The sequence below is a fragment of the Gobio gobio genome, assembly GCF_949357685.1.
Source record: "Gobio gobio genome assembly, chromosome: 1".
Lineage (NCBI taxonomy): Eukaryota > Metazoa > Chordata > Actinopteri > Cypriniformes > Gobionidae > Gobio > Gobio gobio.
Genome location: NC_137097.1, coordinates 69,101,089 through 69,123,189, shown reverse-complemented (window position 1 = coordinate 69,123,189; position 22,101 = coordinate 69,101,089). Strand labels below are relative to the sequence as shown.

The window sequence follows — 22,101 nt, the reverse complement described above, 5'->3', positions numbered from 1 at the left end:
AAAAACACAAGCCGCGTTTCCATTACCTTTTAAATTGCGCAAATTGAAATTGCGAATTGAAAATAAGCCCAATTGGCCTGACCCACATCTAGATGTTGGGTCTGGGAACACGCCATTGGCAGGGTTCAATCCGAGGGGCGGGACAAACGGCTGTCTTTCAAATTCCCTCTGCACGCAATAGGATATCGCTACAACCAAGTCCCACGAGTCCCATGCGTTTTACTACCAGGGGAATTAATTGATGGATTAAACTTTTGACGTATTCAGTCAGCAAAACTCTTAACACATCTTCCTTTTTTTAAGAATGACTTCAGTGCCGTTCTTTGTTAGCAGGGAATTAACGCCGAACCGTCGCAACTCTGCCGTCATTATATTATGCCCGCCCCGCCGCGACCAACTCTATACACGATGTGATTGGCCTGACTAGAGTTTGGTTCTTCAAGCTTGCAAGCCATTGGGTGCGTCTAGATTTCAAGGCTAACGTCCAATGGAAACTTTCGCAAAAACTCCCCAAAATAGTTTACACGCTCGCATAAGGTGGATTTTCAGGCAATACAAAAAAGGAATATTTCGCAAAACTGCAACTGGTCATGTAATTAGAATATCATCAAAAAGTTGATTTATTTCACTAATTCCATTCAAAAAGTGAATGGAAATATTCATTCATTACACACAGACTGATATATTTCAAATGTTTATTTCTTTTAATTTTGATGATTATAACTGACAACTAAGGAAAATCCCAAATTCAGTATCTCAGAAAATTTGAATATTGTGAAAAGGTTCAATATTAAAGACACCTGGTGCCACAGTCTAATCAGCTTATTACCTCAAAACACCTGCAAAGTCTCTCAGTCTAGTTCTGTAGGCTACACAATCATGGGGAAGACTGCTGACTTGACAGTTGTCCAAAAGACGACCATTGACACCTTGCACAAGGCGGGCAAGACACAAAAGGTCATTGCAAAAATGGCTGGCTGTTCACTGTCCAAGCACATTAATAGAAAGGCGAAGGGAAGGAAAAGATGTGGTAGAAAAAAAGTGTACAAGCAATAGGGATAACCGCACCCTTGAGAGGATTGTGAAACAAAACCCATTCAAAAATGTGGGGAAGATTCCTACGTATCTACGTCTCCTTCCATTAAAAATAATCGCTAGTGCTATTGCTGCAATATACTTAAACCTACTAACATCCGTTGCCATGATTTTTGGAATGCCGTATCACAAGAAAAAAAAAAACTTTTTAGCCACTTAACTTCGGTTTAATGAAAACGGCGTCATTTCGCAACAGTTTTTTTAGCGACATTTAGAAAATATCGCAAATCTGTAATGGAAATGTGGCTACAGACAGCAGGAATATTAAGCTGCTGTCACTTTAATAAATCACAGATCCAAAATACTGATACATATGCGTTGTCTTTCTCGATTGTTCACATTCACTTAAGACATAACATTATGTTAGCTAAGATACTCACCAAGACGGGCATGTTGACAATTTTTTTTTTGTGTGAATTTGTCTGTTCAAGCGCAAGACTTGAAAGAGAGCTCAATATTGGTGCGCTGTCTGAGACGCGGCTTTCTGTTCTCACAGCGCGCACACAAGTTATCTTTCGCATCTTGCGCTTGAACGTTTAAATTGGAAAGGAAAACGAATTAATTACTCATCTTAAATGAGTTTAGTTTAAACACAGATAGCTACGTGTGCTGTTCAGGTCTCGCCTGCGTGTGATGGCGGCGTAAATGACTGGTCATATTAGAGCATACAAAGTTTACTAAAGCCGCGTTGCGACCGCAGGAACTTTCCCCAGGAACTAGGAACTTTGGGGTGGTACTCTGTGTGTTTCGACCGCAGGAACCAGAGTCTAAATGAAGTTCGAGGTAAATATTTCCCCCTCCAAACGGCCCTGCTCGCGAGGTAGTACCTTTTCAAAGTTCGGGAACTTTCGTGGGTGGGACTTGTGCGCTGAACATGCTGATTGGTTGAACTCACGCAGCATTTTATTTCAACCAGCATTTTTAAAAGTAATTTGTGAGGTTTGTTCTGCGTTCAGTAAATATCAGTCTTGCTTTTTCGGTCCGATGGCGCGCGTTCGTCTCAGCCATCGCACGGTCAATGTCCGTAATAGCTGATAACATACGTAGTCTTATTTAAAATCTAGCTTTACGAGCTTTCAGAATACGTTTAGTATCAGCGCTCGTCTCTTTTCCGCCGTTTTGTTAATTACCTCTTTAGTAAACCAATACATAACCAGCAAAAGCAGCGCTGCTTGCATCTCCTCCATACTTGTTATTGTTGCAGACAATGTCGCGCAAAAATGATTACTGTCCGTAACTGACTGTGAGGAGCAGTCGCGCGCAGTCCCACGTCTCCGGACTAATCTGCCTAATCTTCACGGTACTTTAGACCGCAGTGGAAACGCAGACAGTAGCAGGTCTGGGGGGAAAAAAAGTTCCTCGTACAAATTGTTCCTAGTAAATTCGGTGGAAACAGGGCTAAAGAGTGACTGTTTTTTACTGTTGTAACGTTTTGGGAAGCTAGAATGCTTATCCATTGACAGAACTCTTTTACGCGTTATTTTCAACAAACCATATTATAGATTCGTCGTCAGATTTTAGATGAACCGCCGATGGAGAGCGGTGTGGTTTTCGATTTTACTCCCCTAGTAAGCGTTGCATGAACGTGTAATACCATTAGCATTAGTTCATAATTCAGACTGGAAGGAACAGAAGAACACTGGGACCCCAACAAAGCGGGATACACGGACAGGTTTCCAGGAGACAGACAGCCAGCTTCCCTGGAACTCCTGCATGACGCAGCCAACGCCAGGCAACAGCACAAACATTAGAAGATGAATAAAAAGGGCTTTGTACCCAGGATGTGCGTGTCGGCAGTCTCACATCAATCCACGAAGCGCACAAACTCAATCGACATATCACCCATGAGTTTAGTTTACAACAAGTCAAACCAAATATCTTCCCATCATGAGAAATATCTGTAATTTGTGGTCAGTCAATATGGGTTTTCAAAGGGAAATATTAATATACAGAGATCACGGTAATCGGAACAGTAACCTATACATTGTATGATGGTAATGAAATCAAATTTTCTACAAATCTTTAAACAAGATTTACTTAAAATCTACAAAGAAACTGTTTATCCTCAATCGACCTCAAATGGTTAAATAGTTGATACATCAGTCTATCTATCCATAATCAAAGGTGAAATATTTGAGTGATTATCAGTTAATCTTACACAAACACACACACACACACAGCACTTCAGACGAGGAGGTAAGACCTTTAGACATGCAGGTTTCCCCGCCCCTTTGCCAAGCCCCGCCTTCCACAGTTATATCCAAACACTCACTGTGCCAACCATAATGCCTCAAGTCAGTCACTCACTCCAGCAAGAGGCCTCAGACTCATCCTGGGACTGGTAGTAGCCACCCTCCCCGCCGCGAGAGTCTCCGAGACAGGGACCGGCCCGATGGAACAGCCTCTCTGCCAACCTCTGCAGAACTGACATTGTAGACAGCCTTGAAAGTAAGTGTGGCGCAGAGGCATCCGTCTTTGTACAGCTGCGCTTCAAAACTGTTTTACGAATCAGAAGTTAGGGGTCCCTTCTTGTACGGGACGCTTCTGTCTTGACCTCTCTGATGCGGGACAGGCAGGCAGGGCTGAACCTTCTCCGTTTCCTTGCCTTCCTGTGCCGGGCTCACACACACCCCGTTTCCTCCCGTGGGCGTCCTTGAACAGTCAGGGACTTCTGCTTCCACCACAGCCCACCTTAGCGTTAACCCTTACCGTTGTACCTTGAAGGGTTAGTTCAACCAAAAATGAAAATTCTGTCATTAATTCCTCACTCTCATGTCGTTCGACACCCGTCAGACCTCCGTTCATCTTCGGAACACAAATGAAGATATTTTAGTTGAAATCTGATGGCTCTGAAAGGCCTCCATTGGCACAATGGCACGGTTCACTCTCAAGACCCTTAAAAGGCACTAAAGACGTCGTTACAAAGTCCATCTCACTACAGTGGTTCTACAATAACTTTATGAAGCGACGAGAATAGTTTTTGTGCGCAAAAAAACCCTAAATAACGACTTACATAGTGATGACGATTTCAAAACACGGCCTCATGAAGCTTCGAAGCGTTATGAATCAGTGAGTCGAATCATGATTCGGATCGTGTATCAAACTGCTGAAATTTGGCGATTCAAACCGCTGATTCGACTCACTGATTCATAACGCTTCGAAGCTTCATGAGGCCGTGTTTTGAAATCGTCATCACTATGTAAGTCGTTATTTAGGGTTTTTTTGCGCACAAAAACTATTCTCGTCGCTTCATAAAGTTATTGTAGAACCACTGTAGTGAGATGGACTTTGTAACGACGTCTTTAGTGCCTTTTAAGGGTCTTGAGAGTGTAAAGTGCCATTGTGCCAATGGAGGCCTTTCAGAGCCATCAGATTTCAACTAAAATATCTTCATTTGTGTTCCGAAGATGAACGGAGGTCTGACGGGTGTCGAACGACATGAGGGTGAGTAATTAATGACAGAATTTTCATTTTTGGGTGAGCTAACCCTTTAATCTGATCCACAGCGTTGTCTGCCATGTCGCCCTCTCTTGTCCGTGGATATATGGACCGGCTCATGGCCCGGGATGGCATCCAGCACCTGTCTCTGGGGATCAGGGCAGTCCACCGACGATGGAGCAGATAGGGATGTGAAGCACGCCGTGAACAAAGTCCTCCATTCCAACCAGGGGAGGGAGCGCAAAAGCCCACCGCGAAAATAAAAAAAAACCCCACTCCATTTTTGCAACTGAATGTATCAAGCATATTCAAATGACATGCAGTCACATGCAAATAGAAATCCACTCTTCACACATAGATTCGAGCAGCAGCATGCCACTGAGATCCATTTCACACATATCTGTTTCACCCACACCAACTATGCCTGATGCATGCTAAGCTCGAAAGGTTCTTGACTTTAGATGAAACTGTGCATGAGGCAGAGAAATTGTAGACTGCATAGTTGACAAATGACGCTTTTTAATCAACATTTAGGTTCAAAATGAATATGAAAAGTGCACTGAAAATACATATATTAATTAATAATATAAGAGTCATTCACTCTGCTTGGTGTCATTTCATTCAAGCACGCTATATATTGAATTATTTTTGACTGTGGACGATAAAAGAAGACATTTTGAAGGATCTGCACGCTGCTCTTTTCCATACTAGTGTTGTCAAAAATATCGATATGTATCGATTAGGGCTGGGTAAAAAAAATATTGATTTCTCGATTTTAATCGATTCTCACTTTTACAAAACAATATCGATTCTTAAATCCCAAGAATCGATTAGTCATCCTGTTTTCAGTTAATGAATGAAATAAACATATAGCGCACCTCACATCCAATAAATCGCAATAATCTTTGTGCTTTTTTACTATTGACATGAAACAATGTCTCAGATTACATCTATTTTTTACGAAATTCAAAAGCATAAATACCGCTCTGCCGCAGCTCAGCTCAAGAGAACCGGCAGCACTGAGCGCACAAGAACGGATCTTCTCTTCCGCCTTTATACCAGTTACAGCGCGAAATAAACATGAATAAGCATCTGAAAGTGTGTTAAAAGATACAGGACAACTTACTGAAATCAGTATCATGTCACATAGAATCGCTCAAGTGTTTCAACCGCAGAAAGACGCAAGTAAAACGGCTTGTAAACAATGTCATGTAACGTCACATTTACCTCAGAAAAACCATATCCAGTGTCCATAAACACGCTAGTCAGCTAGAAAAATGAACTCTAGAGAGGAGCATTTTGCTAATTATATGCACCACATTGTATAGGCTATTGATTGTCATTTTATTTTTAATGTTCTTCAATATTTAATGCATGTAGCCTATGAATAAATCTGGCAAGTTTTTATGACAGCCAAATGTTTATATTTAAAAAAACTAATTGGAGTAGAAATATGATTAAGCTATTATAACTTTATTATTATAAAAAACAAAAATCATTGAAGTGATTTTAAGTGTTTGTATACAAATCAGTTCATTTTTTACCTTCAATATAGGCTAATGTAGTATCAACTGACTCTCATAGTTTACAGCATTAGTTCAGAGATTTGTTTTCCTTGAGAAAATTGGCCATGTATTATACCTGATATATATATAAAATAATCAATATTGAATCGAAAATCGAATCGAAAGCTCGTGTATCAAAATCGAATCGAATTGTGAAATTTGTGTCAATACCCAGCCCTAGTATAGATACTGAAATATCTGAAACGATACGATACGATACTCCTTTTCTACAGTATCGTTATCAGCTGCGCTTTCCTCTCCTCTCCTCTCCGACCGGCGAACGCGTGTTCTGCTGGATTTTTCCTCATTACTGCGTGTTGTGTGTTGGTGTGACCGGTCACAATTTCGCGCGGGATTGCACATAACGTTAATTCCCGCTGATTTCGTGCTCGCATCTGAAGCGCACACACATACCGTAATAAAGCCGCCTCTGACTTACAAGTGCAAAAAAGAGCTCCTTTTCCCAGCTTATTAAAAAGGTCAAATACACTCAATGCCCCCCAAAAATGTCTCAATGCCCATCTTGGTGAGTATTAACGTAAACACAGTCGTAACTAGTTCAGGAAGAATGTGTTACAGGAATCCATGCGTGCGTCGGGTCTTAAAGGGATCGCAGTTATTTATTATTCAAACTACAAAAAGACAAACGATCACTTGCTGCTCTTGACTGATTAACTTGTGTAACTTTAATCTGTATGTAATTTTTTTGCAATGAAGATTATCCAATGTTATTTTAAATTTCATTACTTTGTTTTTTTATATATTCAGTGTCTTACCTGAATACTGTTAGACCAACCTGAAAAAATAAAGCAGTCTATTTCATTTGTATCTTTATTCTATTGTGTTTATTTGTGCCATTATTTGTAATTTGTTCATTTGTTCTTATTTTATTACTGTTTACTCGTCTTTTTAAATTCAATTTGAATCAAGCTTCCTTGTGCTGTTTGTAGCTAAGCTATTGCAACACAATTAGTTAGCAAATATTTGTGAGATAATTGTAATGGCAATTGATCAACGTTTATATATGAGAAAAAGCATTATCATATAAAGTGATCTCTCAGAAGAATTTTTTTTATTTCCTCGACTTTCAATAGACGGACAAAAAAAAAAATCTATTTGACAGTATATGCAGCGTTTTTTCCCCGTGGTATCGAATATCGATACTTTTTTAGGTATCGTATCGAAGTTAGAAATTCCAGTATCTTGACAACACAATTCCATACATGTAGCGAACAGGTCGAAATTATCGTTTACGTTTAACACATGCTAAATGCACATTTTAACTAGGGCTGGGACGGTTACCGCATTACCGCAATACCGCGGTCACGTGACGCCTACCGCGGGTCTGAGACCGTCACCGCCATCACCGCAAAAAAACCCCCAAAAAAACATTGGCCTGCACGTGTGCACGTTGTGTCTAATTCCATGGATTCATTGATTCTAATGACATGGATTGTGTCTAATGACATGCGTGTCTTATATGGATTCAAGGTTTTCTAAACAAAACTGAATCAAAAGATGGAGCAAATCCGACCTTTTGCGAGTTGGGGAGCACAATTTTCCATTATAACATTCCATTTGTATCCGTGTAATGTCTTGTAGCCTATAATTTGAATTCAATTTTACTAAAGCATAAAATACAGGCGCATAAGCAGGTTTTTAATTGCACGTGCTTAACACTTCTCTCACATGGTTGCGCAGCCGACAATAGCGGGTAGGGAGATAGAAGTCATGAAAGCAGAAAAAGAACGCGCCGCCCGGGCCATGGGTTTGTGAAAAAAAAAACGGCTTCAGAAAGAACAAACTGAGCTGGACCTGCCTCAGCCCTCCTTAGTACTGGTAAGTTTTAACTCTCTTCCAACTCTGTTTGGGAAAGATTGACTACAAATAAGCTGGGCCTGCGAAATTTCATTCAATATAATCAATAAATAATCTATCGTAGGCAATTAAATATAAGTAGGCTATGTGATTCTGAAATTCCAATTTCATTAAAAGGCAGGCTTACAATCACAGTGTGCGACACTTGGTTAAATTAAATAGCCTTCGTTAAATATTTGAACCACTGAGACAAAAGCGCACACGAGATATATAAATTAATATGAATATGTAAAAATATGTAATATAAATATAAATATTAAGTAATATCCAATCACGGTGTGAGCAGGGACACTTTGTGAAATTAAATAGCCTTCGTTAAATAGCACCACTGAGACAAAAGCGCACACGAGATATATATAAATTAATATAAATATGTAAAAATAGGTCTAATATAATATAATAATATAGTATGTAAAAATTATTTATGTAATATAAATAACATAAATAATATAATATATACAATCATTAGCCTAAATAGCCTTGTTAAATTAAAAAGTATTCGTTAAATAGCCTTGAACCACTGAGACAAAAGCGCACACCACACGAGATATGTAAAATAATATAAATATGTAAATGTTATAAAATATAAAAAATAAATATAAATAATAAACGTAGCATAATATACAATCACGGTAGTGTGAGCAGCGAGTGACTAGCTTGTTAAATTAAATAGCCTTGAGCCTTCGTTGAGTCTTCATTAAACACTGAGACAAAAGCGCACACGAGATGTAAATTGTAAATGTAAATTAATAGCCTGAATTTGTAAAAATATGTAATTTAAAAATATAAATAATATCTTATATTATATGGGCGGGTGTGCGCGAAAGTCGTTATAGTTTAAGTGATTGTTTGATGACGGCGACTGTAATCTGAAAGTAAAAATACGGGAAATAAATAAACATGAACAAATAAATATATATTACTGAACAACAAATAAAAATGTGTTTGTTTGTCTTTGTTTATGCGGTTCCATCTTCAGATCTGTCAGTCGGGATCTGATCTGCTCTCTCAGCAAAAAATATGAAGGCTGGGATGTAAACCATATAGATTTCGTTTTGCCAGCACTTTTTTTTTTCAGATATCATTCCATTTCTGTTCTAATTATACCTGTTCTAAACGTGAAAAAAATAAATGTAAAATAAACATGTTCCTTATTATAGCCTATGTTCAATTGCCTGCGCTGGTGTGTGCGTGTGCGGCTGTGCGCGAAACTCGATCGGGAGCCCTTTTCTTTGTTTTACCGCTGAACCGCGGGAATTTCTTGCTTTTTAACCGCGGTAAGAAAAAATCCATACCGTCCCAGCCCTAATTTTAACTATTCACAATGGCTAACATAGAAATAGCAGAGCACGTTAAATATTTCTGAAGCAATTTTTAATTTTAAAAAATGGTTTTAAATGTGTCAAAATTAGGGATGCACCGATCCCAAACTCAGTATCGGCATCCGCTCCGATACCGCCATTATTTGCTGGATCGGGTATCGGTCAGACAGGACCGATCCAAATCCGATACTGCGCATATAATATTCTGTGTATTTGTTAAGCCCCAGTGCCCCACAAAAGGCTCAAAAACATTATGAAGCATCATCAACTCTCTGTGCACTATATTAGGGGTATTTTTGTCATAGATTGTGATTTTTTTATTTATTTTTTTGTTGTTTGTCTGTATTTAGTAGATTGTGTTTAACACACAAAAGAGTGATTATCAGTTCAACACACTGAGGTATAGAAATTATACATTGAATTTTTAAACAAAACTGCGCCGGTATCGGATTGGTAGCGGCCGATACTTTTTGGTATCGGACCGCTTCTGAAGAAATGGTATCGTGCATCCCAAATCAAAATACTTTAGTTTCTTTGTTTTCAGGTTTAATTTACACTTTAAAGAACAGATTTCCAAAAATACACCTCGTCGTTCATGTGTTCAGTTTTGTTAAAACTGTTCCATTTACACATGGCAACAGAACGGGGTCACCACAAAACTAATAAATCTAATCTTTAATTCCCGTGAGTTCACGTCAATTCATAAAAGCTGCAAGCACAATAATTATACGGGACTCATAAAAGCCGTAAAAAAAAAAAAAAAAAGTTTTAGATGAAGTATAGCAGTTTCGGCTCATATTACGGTTTGTTATTGTTGGATTGGATCAGCAAGAAATTTGCTTTCCATTTATTACTTAAAGTAGGGGTGGGCGTTTTGACGATTTTATATTGTGATTAGTGCTGGGCGGTTTGACCAAAAATGTATATCTCAGTATTTTTCTAAATTATATCGGTTTCGCGGTATATGACGGTAGTTTTTTTCCCCTATGCATGACCAGGGTTCATTTTCTACTGATTGAGAGAGGAAATACTGCAGTAGATTGACTAAAATGCCCTATTTTACTGTCATGATGAGTGAATATTGTAGAAAACAACCAATAAAACAGACCTGCGACACTCATTACACACACATGAATATTAAAATCGTAGAGAGAAGTTGAGGGCACCTTAAGCATTTTAAAAATCTAACCCTATATAACAACAAACTGCCAAATCAAGGGACAAACCCGGAAGAACATTTCAAAGGTCTAAGTATATTTTCAGTACATTGAAGAGCACTACAGTCTCTGAACAAACGACACACGTCAGTTTAACACAGAAAGAATAAAGCAGTTACTTTTGCCCATTCTTCTTTGAATTGTCAGTCTATTAACTCGCGTCATTGTCTTCGGTGTATCAAAATATAATCCATCGTGTCATCGCGGTCGTGATCAGACGTACGTCTGTAGTCTCAGTGTCCTTTGCATACATTTCATTTGACGAAGACATGATGAAATATGTGCGCATACACGCTGCTGGTTCGTGTTTAGAGCACTGGAGTATATGAAATATATCCATAAAATAACTTAAAAGCTATTGGTGATTAAAAGCACTAATCGTGATCGATCTTGAAGACGTCCACGATCTACCTTTCAAGCGAATCGTAGAGATGTTGATCTTTTATGTCCTTGTAATAGTGGGACTTCTAAAAGTCATCCTTACCATGAAAAAGAAATACCATAAAAGTTATTTTACCAAAAGAACAAAAAAGTTGTCCATTTTTAGGTCTGTAATGTACTGTGTAACAGAAATTAAGAGAATTGCCTTGTCTATTACTAAATTATCAATATATTAATAATAAGTTTATTATTATACATCACATATTGCGCTACTTCCTATATCGCGTCAGGGGTCGACTTGAATAGGCCGTCTGCAGGAAGCTAGATATTATAGCTTACAAAGTTTTAAAATATGGATATTTTTCTTACTAAAAAGCATCGCTTTATGTTGAACTCACACCAGACGCTAATGAAGAGTTTCGAGCGAGTGATTCAGATGTTAAGTCAATGCAAAGGCGCAAATGATGCGATTCACACAAATTGAGCGTTTGACGCGTGATTCGCAAGAGTTGAAAAATCAGAATTTTGGCAGATATTCACGTCGCGTTAACCAATCAGGAGCTTGACAACAATGAGGACAAAATCATATGTGGATAACCGGAGCTGTACGATACTAGAAACAGGAATAAAAAGGATCTTGCTCGGAAGAAAGTGAGCGTGGAGGTCGGATAATCTGGCAAGTTGTAAAAAACGCTCTTTACTCAATTTGAGCTATACATAGGGTGATTGGGACACTTTTTGCCATTGAGATGACTTGGAAAAAGAGTCCCAATCACCCTGAATTCACCCTATTGAGACTACAGGCTAGTTAAAGCCGGCAAATTGAGCTTATTCGCCATATTTAAAAACAATCCATGTCAGCCATTTCGAAACGAGACGAGCCGGCTGGCAGAAGCCCCTCCCATGACGCAAATTCGCGTCTGTTGTGAAGTGAATTTCACACGCGAAGTAAACTCAAAATGTTCAAGTATCCAACTACGTGTGAGTTAAACTACCATTTATTCGCGCAAGTCCGGTGTGAACGCACAGTTAGAAGGCCTTTATAAACCCTCCGAGGCCGTGTGTATTATGTTTATGATGGATGGATGCACTTTTTTGGACTACAAATCAAGACCGCCATTCACTGCTTTTATAAAGCTTGGAAGAGACTTTTTTTATTATAACTCAGATTGTATTCGTCTGAAAGAAGAATGTCATTCACCTAGGATGGCTTGAGGGTGAGTAAATCATTTTTGGGGTGAACTATCGCTTTAAGTTCTTGATATGTTGTCAGTACCGTGGCAAACTGAAGTCTCTACCAGGTGACACGGTTCTTCTGTCGCAGTGAATACAAATATCATCATACCACCCATCCCTAGCGGGCAAAAAGCACTTATAAAATGAAGGAATATCCCGGAGACATCTGATGCTGTGAAGCAAAACTCACACAAGAAAGCAGAAGCAAAGCAAAGTTTTCCAACAAGACGACGACAGAAAGCAAAGAGATTACATCGCCTGAAGATGCAGACAGAAGGCCACACACACACACACAAAGTGGTCTTGTTCATAACAACAGTGGTCATCACATGATGTTCAAGAGACTGTTTAGCATCAGCACTCCAGGCTGGCTGGATCACACAGGCTGCATCATATGACCCCGCCTCCTCCTCGCATCGGCTCCCAAGTGCTCTCTGAAGACTCATGGCAGGCCTGTGTTTATGTTTCAGGTCCTCTTCACTCACATCCCCCTCATAAATACAATTATTGCTGGTTTGACCCTTGGGGTCAGAGATTCCTTTCTCATGAAATTAGGGCCCCTTTCCTCAGCTGTTCCTGGAACTTGCCTCCATTTATGATGATATGCAATCCTCGCGACGCTATGAAGTTAAAATCGGGCTATTCGACTTAGAGATACATTCAGTTTATTGAGGGATCAACTGATATGCAAGAAGAGAATTGCACCCATGAAGACTGCCTGTGACTTAATATAGTTTAATGGCTGTTTCAACTAACACCAAGTTCCAAGATATATAGTTCTCACTCTTAGGGCCCTATCATACACCCGACACGACATGGGCTAGTTTTAGCCTGACGCGGTTATCATTTTCGCGTCCAGTTTATATATCAAATGCATTTGTGCGTTCATGGACGTCTGGTCTGAAAACCAGGTGTGTTCAGGTGCATTGTTGGTGTGTTGCTATTTTGAGGAACTGAAAACGACTGCGCCATTGCCCAACAAAAGCCTGGTCTAAAATCAATAGCGCAGTATTTTTTGTGTTATGTAAAGAGCGTGTTAGTAATATGCGCCTATAGGCGGGTGCACAACGCGCATACACTCTGATTATTACACACACAGGGACGCGCACAAACATTTTTAAATGTTAAAATAAAAGGATTCCTCTCTGGAGAAGCGTTCAGTCTTTCCTCTCGCAAATGCCTCCATGTAAATAGTGAATCCGCCGTGGTGTGAGCACAGCTGGCTTTTAAAGGGAATGGGAGATGAGACTCTGATTGGTTTATTGCGCATTACGCCCAAAACACACCCATAACTCAATAAGAGAAATTAGAGTCATTCTAATAACAACACACACAATCGGGGAGTTTTATCTGAGGGCGAAAAAGTTCACTCATATTCAAGTTGATCACATTTTTTTAAATTGACCTCTGTGCGAGTAGTGCTTCATACTAACGTTGTCACGATACCAAAATTATGACTTTGATACGATACCAGCAGGGCTTGACATAAACACCCACCAACCCATCATCTGCGGGTGGATTTCAGCTGTGGCGTGTAACACAGTCACTCCCACTAGCCATGGCATTTCAGCAGCGAAAATAGTTTTAAACAATTGTCACAACAGAACCATAGCGCACCTGATGGGACTGGCATAAAGCTGGCTTGACGTTGGACGTTCGATATTCGTGGACCGTCTCTTAAAGTTACATACGACATTGGTATACACTAGGGATGCAACAATACAGTTAGTCCACGGTTCAATACACACCTCGGTTTTTAACCACGGTTTTCGGTTCGGTTCGGTTCTGATGGCTTGTCGCATCAGTTTTTTGCTATTCTATTCTTAAGCGACAGGAACAGCAAGAGGTTAAGGAGAAAAAAGACTATTTTTTAATTGCAATACTCTTTCTTTATTTTACTTAAAAGAATTGAAAAACCTTACTTAAAAAAACCCTTGTACACATTCCTAGTGTATTGTATAATATAATATATATAAAGATTTACACTGGCAGCTCAGAGCTGTACAGCAGCATTTAAGTATGAAATTGAATGAATAAATGTAAAAATAAAACACTACATAGACTTCACTATGATTCTTATTAAAGCTACTGTATTAAAGTTTTTCAGTCAAGAGCAGTGAGTGATTTTCTCTTTGTCTTTTGTTGTTGTATTAACATTAAATGGATAGTTCACTCAAAAATGAGAAATTAATACAGGTTTGGAACAATATTAGAGTGAGTAAGTAATGACATAATTTTAGAGGTGAACTGTCCCTTTAAGGACAGCGAGTTCACTAGGCTGCCTGCTTTCAATTTAAGACCTGCGTGCATATAATATACAGACACACGCCGATTTTACTTTCACTTTAGACATAACCGACTGTGTTTATATTAACCTTGTGTGTATTTGACAGTATTAGCGCAGTAAGACGACTACTTAGTCCAGTAATCAAGTGTTTGATAGGAGTTTTGGCGCGCGCTCAGAAAAGCGCATGTTAAAACAGTGCATATGCACGTGAATGAGCCGGCAAGGCTTTAAAACGCATGCAAATAATGAACTTTTGTGATTGTGAATAACTATAGTGTTCCGTGAGTATAACTCTACCCCTAACGTGTGATGTGAATGTATGTCGCGTTGTTCAGTATATTGGGATGGAGGCAAATTATAGAATTTGCAGAAAAATACTTCATTAAATGCAAAACCGAAAAAACACAATTCACAGGCGCGTATTGAATGCCGTATTGAATATTGAATGCCGTACCGAACGGTTCAATATAATATTGACAATTGTGGCATCCCTAGTATACACGTTTCTAACTTCAAGAGCATTTGAAGAGAATGGCTTACAGTCAAGTGTTCATCTAGGTGTCAGGTATGATGCACACTAGAGGTCGACCGATTCATCGGTTTTGCCGATTAATCGGCACCGATAGCTGATTGGTGGAACAATCGTTAAATCGGCAAAAATCCACACCGTTGCTGGAGCGGCTGAGACGGGTGCGCAGCATTACACAGTACAAGAGCTCTGAGAAGGGTCTGCTGCCATTATATAGCACGTGAGCGGCCTCTAGAGGCCAAATAAAAACTCACTGACACCTTGTGTTTACATTCACACATGAGGCGGCGTAGCACGGAGAGCGCTGACACATCAGATTCGCGTTTAAAACATGACAGCGAAACGGTATGAATACAGAGCACTATAGTACTTGTTGCCAAATTATAAAGTAATGTGTGTGTGTTTGTCAACCAGGCTGAGAGGACGCTAACATTAGCAGTACCTCAAGCAGTTAAAACAATGTGATAAAAACACACGCAAGTCAGACTCAAATGTTGCATATGTTGCATATATATATATATATACACATATATATATATATAAAATTTGCATCGTCATGCTGCCGACAGAAACATAAACAAAGCAGAAACGCATTTGTTTTTTTATTAGATAATAGTCTTCTAAAAAAGCAAACTGTTTGGATTTGTATGAAATGGTACCACTTCAATAAGATTCCATTTGTAACATTAACTATGGTTAATAAATGCTGTGGAAGTATTGTTCATTGTTAGTGTGTTAATTTCAACATTAAATTGAGTTTGAATATTTATCTGTTAACCTTGGTTAATGAACAATGAACTAACATAAATGATCAAGGTACAATTGTATTGCTCATATTAATACATGCTGTAAAAATGTATGCATAATGTATATAGTTCATGTAAGCAAACATATCTTTGATGCATAGGGACTTGCATAGTGTTACCTATGAAATGTACATGCATGTTTCTAGATTATATATATATATATATATGTATATATATTTTAATGTTTAAATTATTTTCTGAAGAATTTGTTCTGTTAGAACTTATTTTAATTATTTTTAATTTAGAACATTTTCATGGATCAGTACTGTTTTTTTTTATTTCTTGTTATAAAGTTCAGCACCGTTATAACGTTCAGCACTGTTTTTTTTTATCCAGTATCCATTTTAAAAACTATCAGTCGATTAATCGGTTATCGGCAAGTGCGGTCCAACCTAGTTATCGTTATCGGTAAAATCCACTATCGGTCGACCTCTAATGCACACCTTTTAGATTTTTTATATTTAATAAAATAAACTGTCAAATCACATGAAAATATGGATATTTAAGCTATTTCACTATAGGCTACTGTATGGGCTCATACACAAAATATGCTAGATTTAAATGCGTCATAGCTGATAGAAATAAAAATCTTATTTTCAGACAAACAGCTGTTGATGGCCTGTCATGTTATACATTTCACTATTCTGAACAGGTTGAGATGACCAACATCTTATTTCATGATACGAGTAATGTCATTTTTCAAATGTAATTTTATAATTACAATAGATATTTAATGTATCTTTGATTTTAAAAATAAGCAAAAATGCTAATTACAATCAATATGACTAAAACGGGGCTTTATTTTTCAGTTACAGTTATAGGCCTATTTAACATTAGCCTTCAAGAAAGAAAGAAAAAAATGCAGTCTTCACTCTATAAATTAACTATAAACTGATTCTTAATAAATATATTAAAAGTTATTCAGTCAAGCATGGGGTGATTTTCTATTTTCTTTTGCTTGATATTAAAATCTCACAGAATATTAAGACCTGCACGGATCCAATTAATTGGAACACACCCGATTTCTTACTCACCCTGGTTGCCACCCCAAAATTTTGATTGCTAGTTGCTACTTCCATATCACCTCCTATTGAAAGAAACGTGTATTTTGACGTGAGGCGGCGCGGCACATTGTTCACATATAGACATGTGCCGGTAAACGGTAATACGATATACCGCAATAATGAACATGCACAATATTGTTATCGTGGGCACTTCAAAATACCGTGAATAATTATTTATTACGAATTATTCAGATTTTTAGAATGAATTTTAAGAATACTTTACCCATCAACCGTTTAAAATGAACAACACGTCAAAGAGGAACGCACACGGATGTAAATAGACCGTGCATGAGCCGAGCACATGGCGGAATGAGGAGACCCGCTGAAGTGCACATATATTCTTCGACAGCAGAGGGCGCTGACGGAACAGCAGAAATGCAGCCGTTTCTCCAGTAATCACGTAACCTAAATAAAACTTAAAGACTTAAGGCTATTCATTTTCAAACTTGCATTTTATATTTTAATCTGGACTAAATTACATGCCTTAGATATTGTTTGAATATGTTCTGACTGTTGTTCAATCACACACTTTACAAGGCTCCAGTATTTAACATTAGTTCATTCATTAACAAACTGACAATGAAAAATACTTCTAAAGCATGTATTAGTCTTAGTTAAATGTACATTTCAGCATACCTATTGTTCTTTATAATTCTTTTGCACTTTAATCTGTTTTAAATATTTGTTTACTTTATACATTTTTGTGTATTGCTTTATTGTGTTTAAATGTTTGGTTCTTTTGTTATAAGAAAGTGATTTAACCTGTTATAGTATGACGACACTTTTTTTGCAACTTATTTCAATATCGTGATAATACCGTATACCGTGATAAAAGCTTCAGCAATTAATCGCAACATGAAAATTTGATACCGGCACAGGCCTATTCACATATTAACGTTGAATATTAAGAGAATATTAACGCTAGTTGCCAAACAGATGATTAATAATAAAAGGGGTCGCGCATTAGCCCAGAGTTGTTAACAATCCTGCACCGCCATTCATAGTTTTCTATTAAACAACACAATTTGTCTTAAAACGTTGTTAATGTATAATGACTTCACCCTAGGCTGCATGGAAGAGTGTTCATAGACATTAAGTATTTTTCTTTCTGTGTAAAGTCTGTGTTTATGGATAGATGTTATATAGTTTGCGCTTTTTTGTTTCCGTTTGTGCAGTTTTACAGTAAAACACTTTTTTCATTCTTGAAGTGAACGAAAAAAACAAGCGTTTAAGGACAAAAAAGTGGATACAGGCCATTGAGACACGTTATATTACACTGAGAGAACTACACCCACTAGAGGGGAACGTAATCAACGACAGGAAATATCATATCATATATAAAACTGACATTTGGATATTTGACTTAACAGTGACAACATGTTTACTGCACACATAGGCATACTGAGTGTCAGGATCCCAAAATTTACCCATTCTTCCTGCTGAAGCGTCACGTTTTACTGCCTTTATCCACTTTTGTCTCCTTAAACTCTCGTTTTTTTTGGGTCGACAGCTTATAAAAACGTATTTCTGTGTTGTTTAGCTTGTTTGCTGTACACTTTGTCACATATCCGCTTTTAGACGTTGTTCTGTTTTTTGTTATAAGTCCGAAATGACAAGGATGCAGCCTCACGCAATGCAAAGTCAATGGAGAGCGTTGGATTGAAATATCGCAAATGTACATATCGCAATATGCATAATGCAAGGGCACGCAATATCTGAATGATTTTAATAGGCTACTTCAACATTGTGAAAAGTGTACGTTTTAGGTTGATGCATACAGCAGAGAATAGACTGAGCACACGACTGCTACTTATGTGACTTGCTTGACGTTAAAAAGAGATATTAAACGCGATAACTTGCGAAAAACAACTCCTTGCAGTCTCGCGCTGTCTGACACACACACACACGAAACGTGCGCACAAGCCGTTCTTTTTTTCGTGTCTTGTTACACACTCGAACTGTCAAATACACACACACCGTTATGTCAAAATGGCCGTCTTGATGAGTATTCATGTAAACACAGTCAGTTATGCTTTAAGTGAAAGATATCAGTTGGGGAAAGAAATAGATTTTACACACTTAAAGCAATATCGTATCGCATATCGCATTATATAACAAGGATATCGCATTTTTCTTCAATATCACACAGCCCTAATTAGTAATGAGATAAAATATACTCCTTGTAATAAAAAGAACACTTTAGCATACTTTTAAGATCTTGTTTTGACAATGCAAGAGTCCAGCACTCTGTAAAGTCTCCTCCAGCACATCCCAAAGACTTTCAATGAATTTAAGGTCTGGAGCCAATTCATGTGTGAAAATGATTCTTCATTCTTTCACAGTCTGAGCTGATGAATCTTGACATTGTCATCCTGGAATATGGCCGTGATGTGTCTTCCTACATGGTTGATTAAGAAATGAAAACCTACACACTCCATCGATTAGGGTTAGAAGAACTGTTGGCAAACATATAGCACGCTAGAAACATAATATTCACTGTAATAATGACCCAATCATAGACTCTTAAGCATAAATATGGTGACATGACATCCCTATTCCCGAATTCACAGTATCCGTTCCTTTATTAACAAGACACCAGTTTTCATTTCATTAAGAGAACAAAATGTTTAAAACCAAATGCGTTACTTTAGACTGCAGGTAAGAAACTTTTGTAAAGTTTTAGCCTGGGCGCTATTCACTGCCATTATATGGATCATTTAACGTTTGAAACGTTTTCAAAACGTTTTCATTAGACGTTTTTAAAACGTTCTGCTTTTTCTTTGTTAAAGTCTCTGCAGCTAGTGTACTTGAATTGTATTTATCTGCAACATTATGTTGCATAATCACAGTTTTGCTCAATAAATGTTCTCAAAACTACATGCGTTTCCTTCTTTAGACAAAGATACATTTACCAGTTTGGCTTTCCTTAGGGTCTATGTAACCTGTTCTTAATTGGTTCTATTATAATTTATATAAATCGCAATACATATCGTTATCGCAAGAGGCTGCAATGTATATCGCAATATGGATTTTAGGCCATATCGCCCATCCCTATTATGCTGCAGTCGCCGCTTCTGCTCTTTCCGTTGCGTATGTGGAGTAATGCAACGCTGTTTTACAGGCTTAAAACAATCACACTAAATACATTTGAAAGTTATGTTAACGTTACTCTGCGTGTTCCCTCGGTGGCTGGTATGAGACACTTTTTTTTTCACAGTAATCTAGATCGATATTAGAATATCATATTAATAAAAGCTGGATGACTGAATGACATGCATTGCAATTTATTTTAAAATATATTGTATGATGGAGAAAGCTCTGATTATGCGATGTCAGCCAGAGCGTTGTCTCTGAGGTAAAAAACGTTACTCGCGGTGAATCAAGCGATTTAAACAAGACTAACCGTGTTGCGCTGTACAACAATGATTCGTATAAATGTATAGCCAAACAGTCGCTCACCTGTCTAATAAAACACATACTATATTAAAGCGTCTTTGGTGTTTCCATGGTTTCAATGGAAACAAGGGTAGAGCGGATATGATGTCAGGCGACGAAAGGATACGATAACACTGGATAAAATAGCCGATTTCTCTGGATTTAAACATTGTTGGAAACGTTTGGGATCATGTAAGTATAGGTCAACAAAATATATAACATTGTTCTAGTGGTTTTTGGATATTTTGATCAAAAAATCGTACATATTGTGCCTTTAAGGGAAAAGTTCATTCAAAAAGATCCGTCAACATTAACTCACCTCAGTTTATGCTTTGAAAATGTATAACTTGTGTATTTTGTGGAATACAAAAAAATGTTTCACGCCGATGTTTTCAATACAGTGAAACTTCAATTACCTCCAAGCTCCAAAAAAAAAAAAAAAAAGCACAGACTTGTGCACAATAGTATAAGTATGATAAACAGACACAAGTGTAAGTGACAATTAGCACAAAATCTTTCCTTCTTCCACAGTTCATCATACCACATCTCCGAATATTCAGGCTTTTCGCCATAATGCGACATGTAAAACCAATAGCACTTGACATAAGAATCCCCTGTTAAATGACAAATGAGATCTGTGACAGAGAGGAAGATTATCAGAGGATAAAGAAGATTCAATAGATCCATGCTGCTTTTGAGATCAACAACCCTAGTCATTTAATTTCACTGTATGGATAAGAGCAGCTTGGGTATACTTTAAAATATATTGTGTTCAATGAAAGAAAGAAACAGGTTTGGGTGAACTAAAGAAAATAAGCCTACATTTAGTCCTGCTTTAAAGCTGCACTATGTAACTTTTCCGTCCGTTTGAGGTCGCCTGTTCAAAACAGAGGCGTAGTTTGATGACGCCACGTTTGAGCGCAGAATCCCGGGACATGTGGTCTTCACCTCACAGCCGGTGGAAAAGAATCGGGATAGGACTCGAATCATGTTCATGGATGTGATTATTAACGTTACTGTAGTGAAGCAGAAGCAGGACCGAGTGTTGTGGAGCTGAGGAACCGCTGGATCTAGCTATGTTTCAAAGTTGCGAATGTAATTTATGCGCAAATTTGCAATATCGCATAAAACATTTGCGAATAAAGCACCGTTTCCATCCAGTGAGTCAAAGAGAACATAACCGTCACTTCCTGATAAACTACCGCTAAAAAAACAATCACTAAGAAACATAGGAGAAGCCACCATATATTATAATTTTCGTATATATTAAATTATATGCGTCTCGTGCGTCTAAATAAACTTGTTTTCTTGCTTTCAGAGGCAGATGCTGCTGTTTGGGAACACAGTCGTGTAAGACAGGAGTGAAATATACCGAGTAGTGTTAGACCGATATATCTGCCGGCCGATATTTGCGATTTTTACATGTATCGGCATCGGCCGATACAAGGCTGCTGCGTTCGCCAATATTTTTTTCAAGAGATTAAGTTAAGTGCACCTAAGCATTAAATGACTAGGTTGTAAATAGTTTTAAAAGTATAAAAGTTTTAAGTATAGTACAGTCAGTGTGCAATTTATTATGCTGCTTGCTTGTTGATACTGTGCGCAATAGTGTAATTATTTTATATATGCTTAAATATTTATTATCAGAATTTAGTTTCACCACTGAACTCTTTTTTTCTTGTTCTACCTCACCTGTTTTTACTATTTGTTAAATATAGTTTTTTTTTTAGTTCAATACAGTTTTTGAACAGTTTTAGTTTAGTTGTTATCATCATGATCATTGTGTCATTTTTATGATGTAAATTGAGGGAGCAAAAGCAGTATCGGCTCCAAATATCGGCTCCAGAA

At 37.9% G+C, this 22,101-nt stretch overlaps 1 protein-coding gene across 2 annotated transcripts in view; it reads right to left on the bottom strand.

The window, feature by feature from the left end:
- Positions 1–22,101, bottom strand: part of prkacaa (protein kinase, cAMP-dependent, catalytic, alpha-a) — a gene marked incomplete at its 5' end in the record, with an annotated part of 52,982 nt that overhangs the window by 27,109 nt on the left and 3,772 nt on the right. The window contains one exon of one of the 2 annotated variants that reach the window (XM_079836801.1): positions 3,403–3,526. The exons of the other annotated variant lie outside the window; for it this stretch is intronic. Within the exon in view, the coding sequence (XP_079692927.1) occupies positions 3,403–3,526 (124 nt within the window). Of the gene's footprint in view, positions 1–3,402; positions 3,527–22,101 lie in introns of those variants that run through there. 2 annotated transcript variants of the gene reach the window in all.